The 22,908-nt window shown below is 52.3% G+C and overlaps 1 protein-coding gene across 3 annotated transcripts in view; it reads right to left on the reverse strand.

Annotated features, from left to right (window-relative positions):
• The window catches only part of LOC117004514 (nuclear factor of activated T-cells, cytoplasmic 2-like), an 87,847-nt gene that overhangs the window by 42,195 nt on the left and 22,744 nt on the right, over window positions 1-22,908 (reverse strand). For all 3 annotated transcript variants that reach the window (XM_033075305.1, XM_033075303.1, XM_033075304.1), the window contains exons 4-5: window positions 13,372-13,574; window positions 10,940-11,112 (exon numbers count right to left, since the gene is read on the reverse strand). In XM_033075305.1, the coding sequence (XP_032931196.1) occupies window positions 10,940-11,112; window positions 13,372-13,574 (376 nt within the window). The remainder of the gene's footprint in view (window positions 1-10,939; window positions 11,113-13,371; window positions 13,575-22,908) is intronic.

Below are 22,908 nucleotides of genomic sequence, written 5' to 3' on the forward strand. Positions count from 1 at the left end.
AAGTATTTAAGCATTGCCCTGGACACTCTCTATCCCTATTCAATCGCCAAATTTCACATCCAAAACATCCTAAATCATCCAGATTCCAGATTAACCAACATCTCCTTCCAGCTGCACTGTGCTAGCAGAGAGCTTGGGACCTGCCATCCCAGACCAGTGGTTTCCAAGGCTCCTTTGGAAGGACAAATTTTACCTGGAAGTGACCCTGACTCATCCCAATTGCATTTTGGATGGCTGTGGGCACCCCCAGAGCTGTGCTTGCCCTGAGACAAGAGTGCAAACCTGCAGTGCCCCAGCTGAGCTGCAGAGAGATCCCAGCTGAGCTCCCCAGTGACCCCACCACACTCCAGGGCTCCCCTGCCCTGTTCCACCTCAATTCTCCTCCTCCCTCTGGGTGCTTTGAAATCCTTTTCTAATAATAAAAACCCCAGCCACTTTTCATTTTCCAAGGTCTCTTTTTTTTTTCACCCCAGCATGTAAAGAGGCTTCACCCCCTTCCCCATTTCCCCCAGTACAGAGGTTCAAGGTTCAGTGTGGAGCTGCCTCAATAGGATTATTTTTTTTCCTCTGCAAGAAATATTAATTGCTAATAAATCCCCTTCCTCTAAGGCTCATGATGGGTGCACTGCATGCAATAATTTCACACTATTCCTTCTCTTCCCCCAGGGGTTGGCACTTCATAAAGTGACCTACAGCTACTGGAGTTTATGAGCTTTGAATAAACAAAACCCTGTTGATTTAACCAGTTGGGGTGTTTACTTTCAATAGCAACAGTTACTGACATGAGGCAGCAAAGCAAATGCTATAGAAATACTCACACTTGGCCTGGAGCAGTGTGTCAACCTATTAACAGGGGACATTATTTTTCTATTTTATTTGACTGTTTGCAAATCAAGATGTCATGGGTTGGTGGTGCCAAGAAATACAATGCATGCAGAGCCTCAGGACAGAAAGGGAGCCCCTGTCTGAGGGGGCTCAGCCTGCAGGGAGCAGCCCCTGCTGCCCAGAGCCCACCCAGCTCCCCTGACCCTCCCTGGCCAGGGCTCCAGCCCCTCCCTGGGAGCTGAGGATGCCTTCAGTCCCAGCAGGAACAGCTCACATGGGATGCAAAGTGACCCTGAGGGGCTGTGCCAGGCAGGCAGAGGTGGCTCCTGCTTCCCACTGCCCACAGTGTCCTCACCTCTCCTTCTGCCCCTTGGCTTTCAGGGGAAAAATGGTATTTGGAGAAAACTGATTACCTGGAGAAGTCTGTTACAGCTCAAATCTCCCCCACGAGAGTGTCACCAGTGCTGCTGGGAGGTGACAAGGGACAATCTCAGCTGGAGCACCCTGGTCTAGTGAGGGGGTGGCACTGGATGAGTGTCCAAGGGACAATGAGCTTCAGGGTCCCTCCAAGCCAAGCCATTCAATAATTCTGTGATGGACTCCAGCTCTCTGCACTCTCAGGTCACTCCAGCTCTGCACTCTCAGGTCACTCCAGCTCTCTGCACTCTCAGGTCACTCCAGCTCTGCACTCTCAGGTCACTCCAGCTCTCTCTGCACTCTCAGGTCACTCCAGCTCTCTGCACTCTCAGGTCACTCCAGCTCTGCACTCTCAGGTCACTCCAGCTCTCTGCACTCTCAGGTCACTCCAGCTCTCTCTGAACTCTCAGGTCACTCCAGCTCTCTGCACTCTCAGGTCACTCCAGCTCTCTCTGCACTCTCAGGTCACTCCAGCTCTCTCTCCACTCTCAGGTCACTCCAGCTCTGCACTCTCAGGTCACTCCAGCTCTGCACTCTCAGGTCACTCCAGCTCTCTGCACTCTCAGGTCACTCCAGCTCTCTGAACTCTCAGGTCACTCCAGCTCTCTGCACTCTCAGGTCACTCCAGCTCTCTCTGAACTCTCAGGTCACTCCAGCTCTGAACTCTCAGGTCACTCCAGCTCTCTGCACTCTCAGGTCACTCCAGCTCTGAACTCTCAGGTCACTCCAGCTCTCTGCACTCTCAGGTCACTCCAGCTCTGAACTCTCAGGTCACTCCAGCTCTGAACTCTCAGGTCACTCCAGCTCTCTGCACTCTCAGGTCACTCCAGCTCTCTCTGAACTCTCAGGTCACTCCAGCTCTGAACTCTCAGGTCACTCCAGCTCTCTGAACTCTGAGGTCACTCCAGCTCTGAACTCTCAGGTCACTCCAGCTCTCTCTGAACTCTCAGGTCACTCCAGCTCTCTGCACTCTCAGGTCACTCCAGCTCTCTCTGAACTCTCAGGTCACTCCAGCTCTCTCTGCACTCTCAGGTCACTCCAGCTCTCTCTGAACTCTCAGGTCACTCCAGCTCTGCACTCTCAGGTCACTCCAGCTCTGAACTCTCAGGTCACTCCAGCTCTGAACTCTCAGGTTCCCTGCTGGCCCAGTGCTGACAGTGAGGCACAGAGGGATTCCATCCCTGTGCTAAGATCCTCCTGAGCAGGAGGAGCAGGGCTGAGGCTCACAGGCAGCTCAGTGAGGACAAAGCCACTGCTGCCTCTGAGTAGGTAAACCAAATAAACCAAAATGGGGCTGTGTAAGAGGGATGGGGTCAAATCCCTGAGCACCTCTGTCCCTGCCCTGCCCAGAGCAGCCCCAGTTCATCCCAGCTTGCTGGAAGCCTTTGAGCTGGGACTCACCACTCCTGACATTTCTTTCCAAACCTCCAAAGGTTCTTGATCCAGCCAGTGGCTCCTGCTGGGTTTGAGAAGAGCAGATAGAGCAGGATGTGTGCTGCTAAAAACCCCCTGACCCCTGGAAGCAACAGCAGAGATGTAATTTGTTATGGGATTAATTCTTCCACCTCAGTGCAAACCTCAATGAGCCAAAGAAAATATTTCACTGCTGCTGTCACACTGGGTTTATTTACCACGAGCTGCCTGTGGTAGGATTGATAGGAGCAGAGCTGCTGTGCTCAACACTTCTCCAACTCATTCATGTTTGAGAGACTTTGATCCCCTCCATCACTGCCTGGAGCATCCTGAGCTCTGCAGTGGGAGGAAACACAAAGGCTGGGCAGGACCAAGGGCTGGAGACATCCCCAGCACCAGGGAGACATCAGTAAGACACCCCAGAGAGAAGCAAATTTCTGATCAGAGGGATGGGATAATTTACCTCCTGGTAGGAGTATGGAGCAGTGGAAGACTTATGAACCAAGCAAATAAAGCTAATTTCCAGCCCTCGTGGGGAAACCTTGAAAATGTGGTCTAAACAGTCTGAAAAGAAGAACACAGTGTGACTGACAACAGTTTCTAATTTGCTGCCAGCAAGACTTAATCAGCAGTTTGTGCAGAGCCATCCAAGCAAAAAGCACCAAAAATAGAGAGCTTTTCTGCACCTCCTCCTCTGCAGAAGATTGATGATGTCCTGGCAGAGGAGCAGTGACAGGCAGCCGTGGCAGCAGTGTCAGATAAGTGTGATCCTGTCTGTGAAGTGCAGCCAGCCCAGCAGGGCAGGCTGTGATGGATGACAGGAGAGCCAGGGCTTTGCTGCTCTGTCACTCAGCCCTGGGGCTGCTCAGCATTCCCTCCAGCCCCTCCTGGAGGATCTGCTCAGCCCAAATTCTGCACTCCTGGCCCTGTGTGCTGGGCTGGGCTTTGCTTTCAGGAGGTGAGCAGGAGCTGAGCCCAAGGCATCCCCTCTGCTCTCACTCCCACTTTAAACACTGAAATATTCTGGGTGCAAAGTGGCAAATGTTGTCAGAATTAGCTTTTACATCCTGTGCTTCAAGAGAGAGAAAATTCTTTAAAGAGAGCACCAGTTTTCTGTCAGCTGCACTTGCAGCCAATGGTGTGACTGCCTTGAATTGAAATGAAAAGGGAAAAAATCATTTAATTCGACTGGAAACCATGATACTCCCATAATAATCATGGCTGTGGTTAAACTTGCAAATAGGTATCTCCCAAGGGCAAAGGGAGCATTTGTTTCTGCTTTTCTATCTGAATAAAGCAGGGCTCCTTCTTGCCTGCTGCTGTGTTCCAAGCAGCACAACTCCCAGCTGAGGAAAAGCAAGCGCTGCCTTGCCAAGACAACATTCTTTTACATGACTAGCTCTTTCCTCTGCAGTTATTAATGTGTCACAAATCATAGGCTCGGATTGTCTAATATTATGGGAAAATCTACTAGAAGGAGAGAAAAATAAAGGAAACTTCCAGGGAAATTGATTAAAGGGAAATAAGAAATTTGACCCAATTTAATGGAACAAAATACAGTCAATAATAGAAACTATTTAAATTCCTCTAGATGGACACACGGTTCTTTAGCAATAAGTTTTGTTTGTTTTGCTTTTTTACCACCTCGGAACATCTATTATAAGAACAAGATTTTAGTCTCCTTCTCTCGTGCCAAATGCAATTTAAGTTTGCATTTTAAGAGATTCAGGGTCAGCAAACACGGATTGCACAGAGCAAGAGCTGTGACAGCCCTTGGGAAGGTTTAACAGGATTCATTAGAATAAAAACTGGGGCACAGTGGAGGACACTCACACTCAGGCATTTGCATGGAGCAGTTTTGGCTTGCTGGCAGCATGGAGCAGAACAAGCTGCCCTGGATTCCATCCTGCTCCTCCTCTGCTCCAGGATACCTCAGCCCAGGAGTGCAAACACAACTGCAGAGGTTGGGGCACCCACATTAACCCCATCTCTTGGAGAGGCAGCACGGTGCCAGCAATTCCTGTGACACCAGAGACCTGCCAGTCCCTGAGAAATGAGCTCCAGCTCTTGGTGAGAGGTAAAGGAACAGAACTGAGCTTCCAGAAATCGTCCTCATGGCTCAAAAACAATGATCTGTGAGTGTCAGATTCTCCAGGGGTGATTTTCCACGTAGCTGTGCTTGAGGGGACACCCAGCCCTGCCCTGTCACAGCCAGAACTCCCCCAGCAGCAGCTGCTCCTGCCCAGAGCATCCCAAAGCAGGGATGGACACACAGCAGGGATGGACACCTGGACAGGACACACAGCAGGGATGGACACTGGACAGGACACACAGCAGGGATGGAGACCTGGACACACAGCAGGGATGGACACACAGCAGGGATGGACACCTGGACACACAGCAGGGATGGACACACAGCAGGGAGGGGACACCTGGACACACAGCAGGGATGGACACCTGGACAGGACACACAGCAGGGATGGACACACAGCAGGGATGGACACCTGGACACACAGCAGGGATGGACACACAGCAGGGAGGGGACACCTGGACACACAGCAGGGATGGACACCTGGACAGGACACACAGCAGAGAGGGACACTGGACACACAGCAGGGATGGACACTGGACACACAGCAGGGATGGACACCTGGACACACAGCAGGGATGGACACCTGGACACACAGCAGGGATGGACACACAGCAGGGATGGACACACAGCAGGGATGGACACCTGGACACACAGCAGGGATGGACACACAGCAGGGATGGACACACAGCAGGGATGGACACCTGGACACACAGCAGGGATGGACACACAGCAGGGATGGACACACAGCAGGGAGGGACACACAGCAGGGATGGACACCTGGACAGGACACACAGCAGGGATGGACACACAGCAGGGATGGACACACAGCAGAGAGGGACACTGGACACACAGCAGGGATGGACACCTGGACACACAGCAGGGATGGACACACAGCAGAGAGGGACACTGGACACACAGCAGAGAGGGACACTGGACACACAGCAGGGATGGACACACAGCAGGGATGGACACACAGCAGGGATGGACACCTGGACAGGACACACAGCAGGGAGGGGACAGCCAGCCAGGCCAACAGGACACGGGCTCTGCACCCCACTCATCTCCCTGCAGGTTCCTGACTCAGCATGGGCCAGGAGAAAGGATTTTGGGGTTTTCACACTTTTCAGCACACACCTATGAGACAGTGATTTCCCAGGGATTTCCTCACCTTCCCAGCACACACCTACAAAGAATGGTTTCCCATAGCTGACTGAGCAATGGCCTGTTGCTAAATTATCAGAGGGATTTCAAATGCCTTTGGCTCCTCAGTGGCTTGAGGATGAATCAACAGGCAGCAGGAGAAAAAAGCTGCTGGACTGTGCAGGCTTGGCTGGCTCTGAGGTGCATTTTAAGGCACAAGTGATCATTTAACAACACATCAGCCCCTGGTCCTCCCACACTGCCTGGGGAGGAACTGGCTCCGGATGATTCTCTGAACCTGTGAAATCCCCTCCGAAAATCTGTCAAGTGCTGAGTGTGACACAGATGAGGTGGAACGGAGCAGCCCTCTGAAAAGCAGCTGCTTCACAGCTCCTGCTTCACTGCAGCTGATGATCTGCTGACACTGCTGGGATTTCCTTGGGATCAGCTTCTGGGGGAGCTCTGGGATGCTCTGCTGGGAGCAGCAGTGCTCAGGGCAGCCCTGGGGAGGGAAATGGATCCTGGAGCTGCTGCTCACCAGGGCAAAACCACAGGGACATCATTCCTGCTGCCACACAGGAGGGATCCTGGGGATACGGGTTCTCAGGTGGCCAGGTGAAAAAACACCCAAACAAACCAGAAAACAAAGGGGGAAAGTGAATCCCAGCAGCACAGACAGTGGGGCAAGAAGAAAACATCCCCCAGCCCTAATCCTGCTTCTTGGCAGGGCACTGAGCTTCCCTGGGCTCTGAGCTTCCCTGGGCACTGAGCTTCCCTGGGCTCTGAGCTGAGCTTCCCTGGGCACTGAGCTGAGCTTCCCTGGGCTCTGAGCTGAGCTTCCCTGGGCACTGAGCTGAGCTTCCCTGGGCTCTGAGCTTCCCTGGGCACAGAGCTGAGCTTCCCTGGGCACTGAGCTGAGCTTCCCTGGGCACTGAGCTGAGCTTCCCTGGGCACTGAGCTGAGCTTCCCTGGGCTCTGAGCTTCCCTGGGCACTGAGCTTCCCTGGGCTCTGAGCTGAGCTTCCCTGGGTCTCTGAGCTGAGCTTCCCTGGGTCTCTGAGCTGAGCTTCCCTGGGCACTGAGCTGAGCTTCCCTGGGTCTCTGAGCTGAGCTTCCCTGGGCACTGAGCTGAGCTTCCCTGGGCTCTGAGCTGAGCTTCCCTGGGCTCTGAGCTTCCCTGGGCTCTGAGCTGAGCCTCCCTGGGCTCTGAGCTTCCCTGGGCACTGAGCTTCCCTGGGCTCTGAGCTGAGCTTCCCTGGGCTCTGAGCTTCCCTGGGCTCTGAGCTGAGCTTCCCTGGGCTCTGAGCTTCCCTGGGCTCTGAGCTGAGCCTCCCTGGGCTCTGAGCTTCCCTGGGCACTGAGCTTCCCTGGGCTCTGAGCTGAGCTTCCCTGGGCTCTGAGCTTCCCTGGGCACTGAGCTGAGCTTCCCTGGGCACTGAGCTGAGCTTCCCTGGGCACTGAGCTGAGCTTCCCTGGGCACTGAGCTGAGCTTCCCTGGGCTCTGAGCTGAGCTTTCCTGGGCTCTGAGCTTCCCTGGGCTCTGAGCTGAGCTTCCCTGGGCTCTGAGCTTCCCTGGGCACTGAGCTGAGCTTCCCTGGGCTCTGAGCTGAGCTTCCCTGGGCTCTGAGCTTCCCTGGGCACTGAGCTGAGCTTCCCTGGGCACTGAGCTGAGCTTCCCTGGGCACTGAGCTGAGCTTCCCTGGGGCACTGAGCTTCCCTGGGCACTGAGCTGAGCTTCCCTGGGCACTGAGCTTCCCTGGGCACTGAGCTGAGCTTCCCTGGGGCACTGAGCTTCCCTGGGCACTGAGCTGAGCTTCCCTGGGCACTGAGCTGAGCTTCCCTGGGCACTGAGCTGAGCTTCCCTGTGCTCTGAGCTTCCCTGGGCACTGAGCTGAGCTTCCCTGGGCACTGAGCTGAGCTTCCCTGGGCTCTGAGCTGAGCTTCCCTGGGCACTGAGCTTCCCTGGGCACTGAGCTTCCCTGGGCACTGAGCTGAGCTTCCCTGGGCACTGAGCTGAGCTTCCCTGGGCTCTGAGCTGAGCTTCCCTGGGCTCTGAGCTTCCCTGGGCACTGAGCTGAGCTTCCCTGGGCTCTGAGCTGAGCTTCCCTGGGCTCTGAGCTTCCCTGGGCTCTGAGCTGAGCTTCCCTGGGCACTGAGCTGAGCTTCCCTGGGCTCTGAGCTGAGCTTCCCTGGGCACTGAGCTTCCCTGGGCACTGCAGGGGCTGCAGATTGTCTGGGACAGGCTGAGCTTGGTCACCACCTCTAGTGAGATTTGGGCTGCGTTGCTGATGCTGAGCCCACTGATGGTTTTTTATTGTCTTCCCAGAACCGGGCTGAGATCAGGAAGTGCTACTGAAATGCAAACAAAAAAAGTGCTAAATATGCAACTTACCCACTGAATGGCAGAGTAATTGTTACTCCAGATCATTTCATACCCTGCTTCCTTGAGCTCAGAACAGCACAGTGCTTCTATCTCTCCAAACTGCCTGTATATCTAATTCCAAAAATAAAACTTTCTTATTTTATTTCCTTGGGGATCAAATACTTTTCTTTTTTTTCCTTTTGGGAGCTCTGCTGTCATCTATGCAGCCAACATTTTCATACTTAAATAATAAAAAAAGCCCCACTAACAATAAGCCACTTATGCTGGTATCTCCACTCTTGGCTTTTTTATGCCCCTAAGACTCCTCAAAGCAAAGACATCTCAGAATAAATGCCTCAACATCTTAAGCAAGGCTCTGCCACAGCAGTCACTGCACAGGCAAATTAGGTGTGTGCACACAGTTCAGAAAAATGTGATTTATTCTGCAAGCCATGCCTGGATTTCTGCTGAATTGCAGCGATGGGCACAAACACAACGTGCCATTGTGGAGGGGCCCAGAAATGCCTGGCTGACTCATGCCTGCTTTTCCTGAGGAGAATTTGAGTAGGTGGGGGGTGATGTGTGGGGCTCCCTGCAGGATCCAGGACCGGCTCCTCCTGCCCACAGCGTGTGGGAGTCACACCTGGAGTCTCCCCAGCCCAGACTCCTCACTGAGCGCTTCCTTTAGCAAATGGATCTTTGTTTCAGCAGGGACACGCTTGGGGTGGAGGCCACTATTGTTCCAGCCATCTGCTCCCCCAGAGAACGGGCAATTTCCTATGGACAGAGGTGGTGGCTGCTCCCACTGCTGTCCCTTCCCCATCACAGTGCCCAGAGACTTCACCCAGCTGTGGAATGATCTCTGCCAGCAGAGCATCCAGAGCCATCACCCTCTCCCTTGCCTTGGTTATTCATTTGTACTGCTTTTTTAAAAGCTGCCATCAACAATTCACTGCCAGTTTGGTTTCCCACCCAGAGCTGGCTCCTCTCATTCTCAGCAGTTGTATTTAAATGAAGTGTGCATCTCAGTGAATACAGCTCACACACCAGAGGCTCAATGGCTTTCTTCACACAACTCATGGCAAGACAGGTTCTGCTAAAGGGGTGACTCATTCAGCAGAGGAAAACTGCTCATTACATATTTGTGAAATCCCCAAACCACCAAAAAGGCGCCATCTAACAACAAAAAGCATCACAGGATGCACAGGAAGCATAAAGTGGGCAGAGCCCTTCCAGAAATGACTGTGACACGGGGGCCCTCATCAGAGGCCTCTCTTTCTCAGGATCCAGTCAGTTAAAACGAGTGGGAGGTACAGGTTCTGAGCTCATGCATTTATGGGATCTCCGCTTCAGAAATCAAAACTGCCAGTTTTCTTCTGTCCCTCAGGGGAATACCAGAACAACCTGTGCTTTCCCTGCTTCAGCCTCCTGAGCTCTGCACCCCTGGGCATTGACAGAGAGAAAAAACAATGACCAGAACGTCCCTGAGCCTCAGAATCAGAGCTGTCCCTCCATTCCAGCTCCATCCTCCTGCCACAGCTCACAGCAGAGGGCTCTGGTCACTCCTTGGGCACACAGGACTGGCCACAGAGCTCACAGCTGGCCCAGCCTGAACTCAGAACTCCAGCTCGTGGGGGGCAAGTTCTGATTGTGCCTCCACCCGAGATAAAGCCAGGAATGCACACAGCCTGCACACTTCACCACCAGGGACAGTGCAGGTGTGTCCCTACACACCCACTGCCCCGAGGAAACACCCGACAGCCCAGCAGCATCCAACAGCAGCACAATAATAAATAAACTCTGCAGAATAAATAAATAAACTTTGCAGAAGCCCCCAGACTTGGAGCTTGCTGTGATGCCTTAAGTTTTAGCTTTTCTATTTTCCAGATTCTCTGCTGGTGTGTAACTCTGAAACTTCACACGGGGTGTTGGTGAGTTCTCTTCACACGGTGCTTGGACACAACAATCCCTTCCCAGCTGGAGGATCAGGGACAACCAACCCAAAAAGCACAAACAACAGTGAAGGGAAGGGGGCAAGCCAAGGGGTTGAGACTTCATGACCTGGAGCTGTAATTGGACAATGTGTACATGGACCAAAACCTGTCGGGGTGTAAAAACTCACGGCCAGGACCCATCCTTGAAAAAACTCACGGCCAGGACCCATCCTTGAAAAAACTCACGGCCAGGACCCATCCTTGAAAAAACTCACGGCCAGGACCCATCCTTGTGAAAACTCATGGCCAGGACCCATCCCTGTAAAAACTCACGGCCAGGACCCATCCTTGTGAAAACTCACCGCCAGGACCCATCCTTGAAAAAACTCACGGCCAGGACCCATCCTTGTAAAAACTCACGGCCAGGACCCATCCTTGAAAAAACTCACGGCCAGGACCCATCCTTGTGAAAACTCACAGCCAGGACCCATCCTTGCAAAAACTCATGGCCAGGACCCATCCTGGGTGCAGCCCTGCCCAGGCTCTTGCACTGCCCAAGCTGCACCTTTCAATAAACACCTTCTGTACTCTTTCAGCTGCCTACTCTGTGCCTCTCTGGGCACAGCTCCCCTCACAACCCCCAACCCTTGAAGAGCCCCCAAACTCCATCCAGGACAGGCACGAGCGGCGCTCAGCGCGCGGCTGGCGCAGCACCCAGGGTGTGCCAGCCCAGGAGCTGCAGTGCCAGGGTACTCACAGCACTCGATGGGGTTGGAGGCCGCCTGCAGGGACACGACCCTGCCGCTGGGCTCGGGGATGTGCACGCGGAACACCAGGCGCACCCGCGTGTTCTTGCGGCCGATGTCGGTCTCGCCCTTGCGCAGCTCGATGTCCGCGTTGCGCAGCTTCAGGATCCCCGCGCAGTCGATGCTGCAGCGACAGACACACACAGAGAGCCCCCACATCACACCTCTGCCAGCCAGCTCGGTGTCACCCTCTGCCTCAGAGCAGCTCTGGGTGCTTGTTCATTCAGCATCCAGATATTCCTGTTCCAGCGGCCCCAGACTGCAGCACATGGGGGTGCGGCTGCACCTCTCCCCTTAGTCTGCACCTTTCCCCCTGCTCCTGCACCTCTCTCCCTGCTGCTGCACCTCTCCCCTCACTCTGCACCTCTCCCCCTGCTCCTGCACCTCTCTCCCTGCTGCTGCACCTCTCCCCTCACTCTGCACCTCTCCCCCTGCTCCTGCACCTCTCCCACTGCTGCTGCACCTCTCCCCGTGCTCTGGACCTCTCCCCACTGCTGCTGGCACTCTCCCACTGCTGCTGGACCTCTCCTCACTGCTGCTGGAACTCTCCCCCTGCTCCTGGACCTCTCCCCGTGCTCTGCACCTCTCCCCTCACTCTGCACCTCTCCCTCCTGCTCCTGGACCTCTCCCCACTGCTGTTGGAACTCTCCCACTGCTGCTGGACCTCTCCTCACTGCTGCTGGAACTCTCCCCCTGCTCCTGGACCTCTCCCCTCACTCTGGACCTCTCCCCTCACTCTGGACCTCTCCCCACGCTCTGGTGACAGCAGGAGTTGCTCTCCAAGCACTCAAACCTCAAATCTTGTTTCCCCCAGCAGTGCAGAGCCCACCCCAGCAGGAGCCTCCAGCGGCAGCTCTTCCGGCAGCCCAGCTGCCAGGGACTGCACAGCAGCCCTTCCCTCACCTGGGCAGGGCAGCTCTGGGGAACCGCAGCAGCTGAGCTGGTGGCAGAATCCCCACTCCTGCACCATCCAGGGATGAGGAATCCAGCTCCAAAGCAGGAGCCACGCTGCTGTCTCCTCCTTTTGCACAGGGTGGGTGCTGCTGCTCCTGCAGCTGGGCTCTGCAGCTGGCCAGGTCACTGTGCCACCCTCCAAAGCCCTGGGACATTGTCCCCAGGCAAGGCAAGAGCCTGGCAGAGCAGATATTCATCCTCCCATTCACTGTGTCCCTGCACAAAGGGGGTGCAGGGAGCACGATGGGGCTGAGCAATGAAAGGATTAGGGTTGCTTAAATCAGCACTGCAATTTAATATTTGGTGTAAGTGCAGGTTTACAGAGTCCAGTGGAACCTTGCAAACGTGCCTGTGTTAGGAAAATGTGACAATTATTTGTCAAACTCAGCAGCAGTTCTGAGAGCAGGCAGTGAGCACTGCTATTAAACAGGCACTGCCAGCCCATTTTGATATCAGCTCTGAAATCACATCATTTCTCTTCTTTTGATATGAATTAAAATCACATTTGGGGAGGTATAAGCCCCAAGCTGCCTCCTACACCCACACTGCTCCTTGCCCTTGCATATGTGCAGGGGTTTATGATTCCAGGGTTCCTTGTTAGGAATGAGGTATGTTTTCTAAAAAAATATGAAGAAAGAATGTGGATTTTGTGATGGAGTAGGGGGGCTTAAAAACATAACTGCTCTGCCAATTTTGTCAGGATCCTCTGAAGGATGGAGATACAGCTCTTCCCTCTGCAGAGCAATCACTCTCATGCCTGGCACACGTTCAAGGCTGAAGTTTTCAGACTGGTGCCCACTTCATCCCTCTGCCTCCATAAAACTGCAAGGAGTAATACAGACAAGATGTGCCTGTACTTGCTTTTCTGCTAACCTATTACAGGAGGAGATTTCACAGCCAGAGCACTTGGCTGAGTTCAGGAGAGATGTTTTGTATTCCAGTAAGTGTTGTAAAACACATCCCACACCTTTCCTCTGCCTGCTGCCCTGCTCCCCACTGAGTCCCTGCAGCACAAGGACTTGAGGTTCGAGTTTGCTTCTGCTGAGTGCACTGCAAACCCCTTGTGACTGTGAAGATGATGGATTATTAGTGATAATAATGGATGTCCCATCCCTGGAAGTGTCCAAGGCCAGGTTGGGACAGCGGGAGGTGACCCTGCCATGGCAGGGGTGGCACTGGGTGAGCTTTTCCAACCCAAACCATTCTGGGATTACAGCAGAGGCACTGCAGAAAGTGGAATACAGAGAAGTGCCTGAATGGTCACCTGCTGGATGGGAACTCTCCCAGCACTTTAACCCAGGTGCTTTAGCTGGTTTATAAAAAGGGGGGTCCCTCCAGAGCATCACTGCTCTTCAAATGGCTCCTTCCCAAAGACCCTCAGTGCCAGCTCAACCCACCTCCATGTGCTGATAAAAATAAACGTGCTTACGTTGCCTTCATGTTGTTTTTGGGCTCCAGGGGGATCTCCAGCACTTTGGTGTTGCCGATGATCTTCTCGTAGCTGGTGGTGGTGACGGTCTTGCCCGTGATGCGATGGACCTGGTAGAAGGCGTGGGGCTTGAGGATCCTCTCATCTGCTGTGCCAATGAAGATCTGCAGGCCCAGGGGCTTGTTCTCCATGTACCCATGCAGCTGGCAAGACATGAAAACCCTGCCATCACACACTGGGCCTGCAAGGTCCTCAGGAAACCAAGGTGGGCAGAAATGTCAAGATAAATGTGGGTATCTGGTATTGCTCTGTGAAACTCATCCTTGCCTTGGTTGTGTTCACCTTCAGCCATTCCTGCACTAATTAAAACATCACCTGTACAGGCAGAGATGGCATTTTGAACAGCACAAGGATGGCTTAGCTGACCTTACAGCTTCAAGGACACAGATTATTCTGTTTTTGTTTTTTCGAGGTTTTTTTTGCTGCAAGGAAACCAGAATGCCTCCATAGACCAGGAGACAAGGAAATTTCTCCTTCTTTATTAACGTTCAAAATTACAAATCAGACCATTCTAAATTTCTCACATAACCAAAAATGAGAACCAGACATTTATCTACCGCATAGCCAGGGATGGAGCTGAAAGGGAACTTTATGGTCTGAGACATGCTGAATTTGTTTTCAATTACTCTGTCCACATACAAAACCTTGATGAAGCCATACAAAGCAAATAGCACTGGAAGATCAGAGAAAAGGAAGATTAAGCTAATGGTATTCATGGCCAAACCAGGGTTTTTTATCTTTTTTTTTTTTCACCAGTCAGCAGGAGGTATCCTTGCACAGAAGGATTAATTCCCCCCTGGAAGGGACCACATGCAGCATCAATGCAGTGCTGGCAGCCTTCCTCCAGCATGGCAAATGGAAGGAGACACTCCCTCTCAGAGCTATCACTGCTCATCCAGAATATTTTGGATGCTCACAAAGACAGGGGCTGTGCCCCAGAGACCCTCCAAGCCAAGGCACGAGTGAGCAGCCTCTGCTGGCACCAACAGCTCCAGGAATTTCTCCACTGAACACCAGGCTCTAGGCTGGGCTTGTGCAAGAGCAAACTGCAGAGCCCAGCCCAGGCACAGCCCAGACACTGCCATTCCTCACCAGAATTCTGGAGATGGGGAGCAGGGCAGGGGGACAGGAGGCTCTGGGCAAGCCTGCAGCTGGCTCTGGGAGCCAGGGGAGAGCAGGGAGATGGGCTCAGAGCACCAGGGCTGCCACTGGAGACACAGAAGTGTGACAGACAGCATGGCCAGGAGTGTGACAAACAAACACAGCACAGCCAAGAGTGTGACACGCACAGCACAGCACAGCCAGGAGTGTGACAAACAAACACAGCCAGGAGTGTGACAAACAAACACAGCCAGGAGTGTGACACACAGCATGGCCAGGAGTGTGACACACAAACACAGCACAGCCAGGAGTGTGACACACAAACACAGCACAGCCAAGAGTGTGACACACACAGCACAGCCAGGAGTGTGACACACACAGCACAGCCAGGAGTGTGACAAACAAACACAGCACAGCCAGGAGTGTGACACACAGCACAGCCAGGAGTGTGACACACACAGCACAGCCAGGAGTGTGACACACAGCACAGCCAGGAGTGTGACACACACAGCACAGCCAGGAGTGTGACACACACAGCACAGCCAGGAGTGTGACACACAGCATGGCCAGGAGTGTGACAAACAAACACAGCCAGGAGTGTGACAAACAAACACAGCACAGCCAGGATTGTGACACACACAGCACAGCCAGGAGTGTGACACACAGCATGGCCAGGAGTGTGACACACAGCACAGCCAGGAGTGTGACAAACAAACACAGCACAGCCAGGAGTGTGACAAACAAACACAGCACAGCCAGGAGTGTGACACACACAGCACAGCCAGGAGTGTGACAAACACAGCACAACTAGGAGTGTGACACACACAGCACAGCCAGGAGTGTGACACACACAGCACAGCCAGGAGTGTGACACACACAGCACAGCCAGGAGTGTGACACACAGCATGGCCAGGAGTGTGACAAACAAACACAGCCAGGAGTGTGACAAACAAACACAGCACAGCCAGGAGTGTGACAAACACAGCACAGCCAGGAGTGTGACACACAAACACAGCACAGCCAGGAGTGTGACACACACAGCACAGCCAGGAGTGTGACACACAGCACAGCCAGGAGTGTGACAAACAAACACAGCACAGCCAGGAGTGTGACACACACAGCACAGCCAGGAGTGTGACACACAAACACAGCACAGCCAGGAGTGTGACACACACAGCACAGCCAGGAGTGTGACACACAGAGTACAGCCAGGAGTGTGACAAACACAGCACAGCCAGGAGTGTGACACACACAGCACAGCCAGGAGTGTGACACACAAACACAGCACAGCCAGGAGTGTGACACACACAGCACAGCCAGGAGTGTGACACACAGAGTACAGCCAGGAGTGTGACAAACAAACACAACCAGGAGTGTGACACACACAGCACAGCCAGGAGTGTGACACACAAACACAGCACAGCCAGGAGTGTGACACACACAGCACAGCCAGGAGTGTGACACACAAACACAGCACAGCACAGCCAGGAGTGTGACAAACAGCATGGCCAGGAGTGTGACAAATACAGCACAATCAGGGTGTGACAAACAAACACAGCACAGCCAGGAGTGTGACACACAGAGCACAGCCAGGAGTGTGACACACACAGCACAGCACAGCCAGGAGTGTGACAAACAGCATGGCCAGGAGTGTGACACACACAGCACAGCCATGGGCACATTCAGAGATGGTAGCACCTACAGGAGAGGGGAGGTAACAGAAAATCACAGCTCTGCTGGGAACAGGCACTGATGGAGGAATCAGCCCCTGCTGATCCACAGCCCAAACCCACAGAAACTCACCCTAAGTATGGGACTTTGAAAATCTAACATTTCCTGGCCTTCAGTGCAAAGCCATTGTATCCCTAAAGCCATCCTGTCCTCACAAGGGCGAGGGGGAAGAGCAGTTTTATGTTCTGGGTGTTTATTGTCATGCCTGACAGGGTAATGCTTTGTGCATCCAGCACTGAGAGGATCCTTTGGGCAGGAGGGGTTATTACAGCCAAAGCAGCTTTTGCTCTCCCCTCTGCCCTGGCAGAACAAAATCCCAGAGTTATGGGTGGGAGACTGAAATGGAGGAAAACAGATCATAAATTACAAAAGGAAATCTGCCCCCAGTGAGCACAGTCAGTAGCAGCTGTAACAGAACTGGCTACACACACAGGGTTTAATACTGGCCACCTTTAAAAGTAATTTTAACTGGGGTTTGCTCATGTCCCAAGACAAAACTGTTCAAGGTTGTCCAATAATGTGCAGGTCTGTGGGTGTGTGTTGTATAACAGACTAAAGAAGAGAGGAATTGATTCCCTGTTCATATGGCAATGTCTGTATTATCTGCTGGCCCAGGGGCATAAAACACTCAGTAAAAAGCCTCCTGATCCTCCACAGAACCAGCTTTTAAATCAGTTGTTTGGTCAGTGGAAGAAAATTACTTTTTTTTGGTAATTTATGGTGTTATGGCAATGCTGTGGGATGACATCACTGTAAAATCAGAATAGCATTTAAAAATGCAGATACAAAGAGAAAAAATACATGTAAAAAGTGTCCCCATTTAAAAGGGTTTATCCTTGAGCTAATTAATTACATTTTCAGGGCTAATACAAGTGATCATTTACCATAAGCATTTCCATCTACCTTTCACTTGCTATGAACACAGCAGGATGACTGAAAATCAAAAAAATGGAGATGAACAGTCACAGAAACACTCCAGGAGCTTTAGAGTCAGAGTTTTACACTCATCCTCCCCACAGCTCTGGCCATGTCCCACAAGCTCTCTTGCACCAGGGAACAGTGATGCTCACCCTGCCCAGCAGGGACAGAGCATTTGTGCTGCTGTTTTACAGAGAAAATCCACAGTGAGCTGGAGTGAAAGAACACATCAAAGCCATGCTTCAGAGCTAGATCTCCTCTTGAAAGTGCCCTGCTAAAGATTGTCACTCACCAGTGCCAGGCAGCTGCTTTAATATTTAACCAAAGCACCAAGCTTTTCTTTGGAGAAGCAAAGGAGGAATAAATTTGACCCTTAAACAAACTTTGAGAAGTGAAGATTTTAAATGCTTTTTAAAATACTAGCTTTGAATTTTTTTTCCCTCCCATAGCAACAACCAAGCTGCTGTAAAATCTCTGTTTCAGTGTTGTTCTCCTGCTCATCAGAGCTGCCCCCTCCAAACCCTTCCAGGGGAGCACCAGCCCCACACACAGGTGTGCCTCTTTCCATGAAGAAAACAAAATCATCTAGATTTCAGTTTCAAGAGAGCGAGCATCAAGAAAGATTTATGAATGCAGAACTCTGGGAGGAAATATTTTTGTGTATTATAAGGTGACCTATTCACAATAAAACTCCCCCAAACTGTATACAGGTCGAGCTGGAAAAAACCCAACTCCTTTGAGTCACATTTGCCACAAGGGGAAAGAGAAGCCAGACATGATGTGTACCTTTCCATACTCTATTTTGGGACTTTAAGATCCTATTTCTTTCAGTTGAAAGATTTTTCTTAAACTTTGCTTTTGCCTAACTCTTACAATATTAACACAGCCAGACATGGGCTGGTCTGTGACCCGAGGAAATGCAAAGCACTTTGGCAGATAAACAAATAACATCATTCAGAAAACAAGGAGACTTTTCTTGTTTGGTTTGCTGCTATGATTGGGTTCCTGAACAAAATGGAAATGTGTGGCACGATTGAAAGCATCATCCCACCTCTGCAGAAAGCAAATCCATCCTGCACTCCATCCCTGGATCAATACCAGTCAAATTTGGGAAAGGGGGGGATTTGATGTCATTGCAGGAAGGCACCTGTGGAATTCTGCATGCAAAAAATGAGCAGATGTGCCCTCAGCTGCTGGGTTTGTTCAGTTCCACACCCAACACCAGCCTGGGATGGGGCTGGCACTGCAGCCATGGGGAGCACACATGGGGAGCACACATCAGGCACAGGGAGCACACATCAGGCACAGGGAGCACACATCAGGCACAGGGAGCACACATCAGGCACAGAGAGCACACATCAGCCATGGGGAACACACATCAGGCACAGGGAGCACACATCAGCCATGGGGAGCACACATCAGGCACAGGGAGCACACATCAGCCATGGGGAGCACACATCAGGCACAGGGAGCACACATCAGGCACAGAGAGCACACATCAGCCATGGGTGAGCACACACAGCCATGGGGAGCACACATCAGGCACAGGGAGCACACATCAGCCATGGGGAGCACACATCAGGGATGGGGAGCACACATCAGGGATGGGGAGCACACATCAGCCATGGGAGCACACATCAGGCACAGGGAGCACACATCAAGCCATGGGGAGCACACATCAGGCACAGGGAGCACACATCAGCCATGGGGAGCACACATCAGGCACAGGGAGCACACATCAGCCATGGGGAGCACACATCAGGCACAGGGAGCACACATCAGCCATGGGGAGCACACATCAGGCATGGGGAGCACACACCAGGCACAGGGAGCACACATCAGCCATGGGGAGCACACATCAGCCATGGGGAGCACACATCAGGCACAGGGAGCACACATCAGGCACAGGGAGCACACATCAGGCACAGGGAGCACACATCAGGCACAGGGAGCACACATCAGCCATGGGGAGCACACATCAGCCATGGGGAGCACACATCAGGCACAGGGAGCACACATCAGCCATGGGGAGCACTGTTCTGCTGCTGCTCTGCTCCAAAACTCCTCTCAGACTGAGAGCCCAGCTCCCAACACACAGCACTTCAAGCCAGAGTTGTTCATTCCCTTCTCAACCATTCTGATTCCATTCCAAACCCAGTGCTGAGACATCCCAAACCCTGCACCCCAGCAGCTGGCTGGGGGGATGTGAAACACAGGCTCACCTTTGCTGTGCTGCACAAAGAGCAAATCTCTGCAAAACACTGCTTAATTGTGCTAAAATCAAGGGACAAATTAACAGCAGTCAGAAAGCCAGGCAAATTCTTTAAAGATTCTCTAGGTCACCTACAGGTACAACATATCTATACAGGGGAAACTCAGAGCAACTTTTGGAATTTAGAGCTTTCAATCTGGGATATGCTTTCTTGAATTTAAATATTATTGTGGTTTATGTAGACTAGCATTAGCATTATAGAACAGAATTGGCATTATTAGCAGGAAAAGGAGAGATTAGTGGGAAATAAATAAGGCATCATTTTTTTTGTTCTTAGCAGTGCTCATCCCAGCCCTGTGCCCATCCCAGCACTGCCCCTGTCCCAGCACTGCCCCCATCCCAGCACTGTCCCCATCCCAGCCCTGTGCCCATCCCAGCACTGCCCCTGTCCCAGCACTGTCCCCATCCCAGCACTGCCCCTGTCCCAGCCCTGCCCTCTGTGCCCCTCTGACCCTCTGAGAGGATGTTCTGAGCCAACAGCCCCATTTCTGTCCCCCCTTCCTGCTGCAGCCTCGGGTTTGCTCATTCATCCCCATCGTTAATAGCTGCTGACTGCAGCGATGTCAAGGAATTTTTTTTGGGGAGGTCTTTGCTCAACAATGCTGGTACGGAGATGGAAAATGTCACTGCATTGTCTCAGGGAGAGTGGCATATCAATAACTGTCCAGGAATTTAACAAAGGACCTCGAACAGCCACTGTATCATGTAGCAGCTCCTCTGCCCTGCTCCAGTTAGAGCTGACATTGAGCAACAAAGCTGAATCTTCTCACATGTTTTTGTTCAAGTTAATGTACTCGGGACACTGCAAAGAACGCAAACCAGAAGGAAATCTTTGCCTTGGTTCCTTTTGCTCCCTACCACAAGCTGTCTAAAAGGCTCTTGAAGACAATCCTTGAACAATCTGATTCTGCTAAATTACTTTTTATGATACTCAATTTTAAGTGTTTCTTATTTTGGTGACAGTTTTTGTCAAAATTCCAAGGGCTGAATCTCACTTGCTCTGCGTTCCTTGCAGCAAATGACAACCAGACTCCCAGTGTCTTACTGCGGATTTCTGCCTTCAGATGGGGTTAGTGCAGGTCTGGAGAGTCAGGGTTTGCTCCTGACTGACCTCACAGCACAGGGTCAGCAAGTTGTTTCCTCTCTGGCCTTCAGTTCCCCTGCCCCTGTGAAGAGCTGATCCTGTTCTAAGGGTGCTTTGACTATCTCAGATGACAGTTTTAAAGAAGAGGCACAATGCATCTGTCCAGAGCAATGTACAGAGGAGGATTTGGAGATCTCATTTTCACAGCTGGCTCAGAAAACCAACTGTGCCACTAAAGCACTTCCATGCACATCATGACAAGAGCTAAACCTCCCCAGCACGACAGAACTCGCTGTGCCACGAGGAGATCAGAGGGTGAAAATGGGATGATTTTGACAGAATCACACTGGGGGAGTTCCTCAGCACGGGGATCTGGCACCAGTTAGCAAAGCTGGGCCCTTGCCAGCTGTCAGAGGCACTGTGGAACCAGCTGGAGCAGAGCAGTGGTGGCAAAGCAGGGCTTGTCTAAAACCTCCCCTTCCTCTGCCACACTCAGCTCATCCTTCCCCAGGAGCATCCCCTGTGCACCCAGGTGTGACACAACCATGACAGCAGCCAGGGTGACGAGGGGCAAGAGTGGCAGCACAAGAGCGTCCTGGAGATGAATCCCAGCCCAAATGATCGATTTGACAGCACTGAAGCAAACCCCAGAGCTGAGCTCTCTGCCAGGGCTTAGTGCAAGGTGGCTTTGGGGAACAGGAACCCACCTCAGGCGCTGGACAAGGCACTGATGTCAGCCACATCTTGAAAACAGCTTGGCCAAAAGTGTTTTTGTGAGAAAAAGATTAAAAGAATAAATAGCATGGCTCAGGAACGTCTGTCCTCCCCAGTTTCTTTCATGCTGAAACCCTCTGGCTGTGTGCCCACCCTGTGGGAAACTGCTGAGATACCCCAGCACACCCTGAGTGGGGTGAGTTCTGTGCTGGCAGTGCCAACATCTGAGGACACACAGGGAATTCCAGCTGTGCTTTACAGCACACTGAGCCCCCCATGCACAGTCCTGCAGTGAGAACTTAGAGGAAAGAGGAACAAAATCCAGCATCTGCCTCATTCAGGAGTATTTCTAACCCACAAAACCTGCACAGGCATCCCCCTCAAACCAGCTGGTACACTCTGCTTCCCCTCACCTCTGCCAAAACTCCTTCCTGGATCAAAAGCAATGCATTCTGAATTAGGCTCTAAAGTTTCAGTGAGAGCTTTTTCATTCACCTCTCTCTCAGAGTTACAGCCATGCTTGCAGCACAGGTGAGAGCTGCTGACCCACCCTTGCATTTGATGGCATGTTGGTCCTGAAGAGAATTTCCCAAATGCAGCTAAAATCTCTGATTGGGCCACTGCACATCAATCCCTGCAGCAGAAAATAAAAGCACAGAGGAGAGTTCCAGCTCAAGAGGCCCCTACAACGATGGCATTGTGCAGACAAGCCCTGCAGGTAAATCAGGTGAGGAGGTGCAGGGGTTTGTCACCCATGAGCTGGGGACCAAAGCCCAGCCCCAGAGCAGGGACGGTGACGGCCACCAGGGTGGCACAGAGATGTTGTGCAGCACCAGCCAGGTCCATTCCCTGCACAGGGCCTCGGGGGAGGTGGGGAAAAGGATAAAATGAACTTCTGGGACGTGTCCTCGGTGCCAACCCTTGGGCAGCCCGCGTGCGAAGAGCTGCGAATCTCCCCGGCGAGCTGGGATTTGGGGTTGAGTTTCCATCAAAGGCTCTGCTTTCACTAACACACCAATGAATTAGCTGAATGTTGGAAGTCCACATACAGTTAAAAGTCAGAGCCCCATGGGAAGCCCAGGCTGAGAAACAATGTCTCCTTTGACTGCGAAACCACAAGAAAACACAGACGGCAAAATTCAAATATAAAAGGAAAGTGGAACATACGTTTGTTATTGTAAAGCAGCTCCTGTGAGCATCCACTAACAACTCTGCCATTCCAGCTTCTTTTTAACAAGAAAAATAAAAAGAGGCAGTGAAAGTCACCACAGTTTTAAAGTTAGAACCCAGGGGAATGGATTTTTGGGCTGGCTGTGCTGAACAGGAGCCCCCTCTCCGTCCATGCTTTCTCTAGAGCAGAGGTGAGGAGGAGCCTGGCACAGGGCTGGATGGGCTTGGGGGTGCCTGTGCCTGCCCCTGCCCTCACCTGAGCACTGGGGTTTGCAGCCCTGCTCTACATTTGGATGTAGCACCCAAGGTAAACATTGGGTCGTGGATTTAACCTTGCCATTACAGCCCAGGTTTGTGTCTGGGCTGCACCTCCATCCCAACCCCATCCTCAGGAGCAGGCACTGCCCTTCCCACTGCACAGGCTCCTCCTCAGCCCTGGCTGGAGCAGCTGGCACAAACCAGCAGCTTTGGGAACAAAGAGTTGGGA

This window comes from Catharus ustulatus, chromosome 17 (genome assembly GCF_009819885.2).
Source record: "Catharus ustulatus isolate bCatUst1 chromosome 17, bCatUst1.pri.v2, whole genome shotgun sequence".
Classification (NCBI taxonomy): domain Eukaryota; kingdom Metazoa; phylum Chordata; class Aves; order Passeriformes; family Turdidae; genus Catharus; species Catharus ustulatus.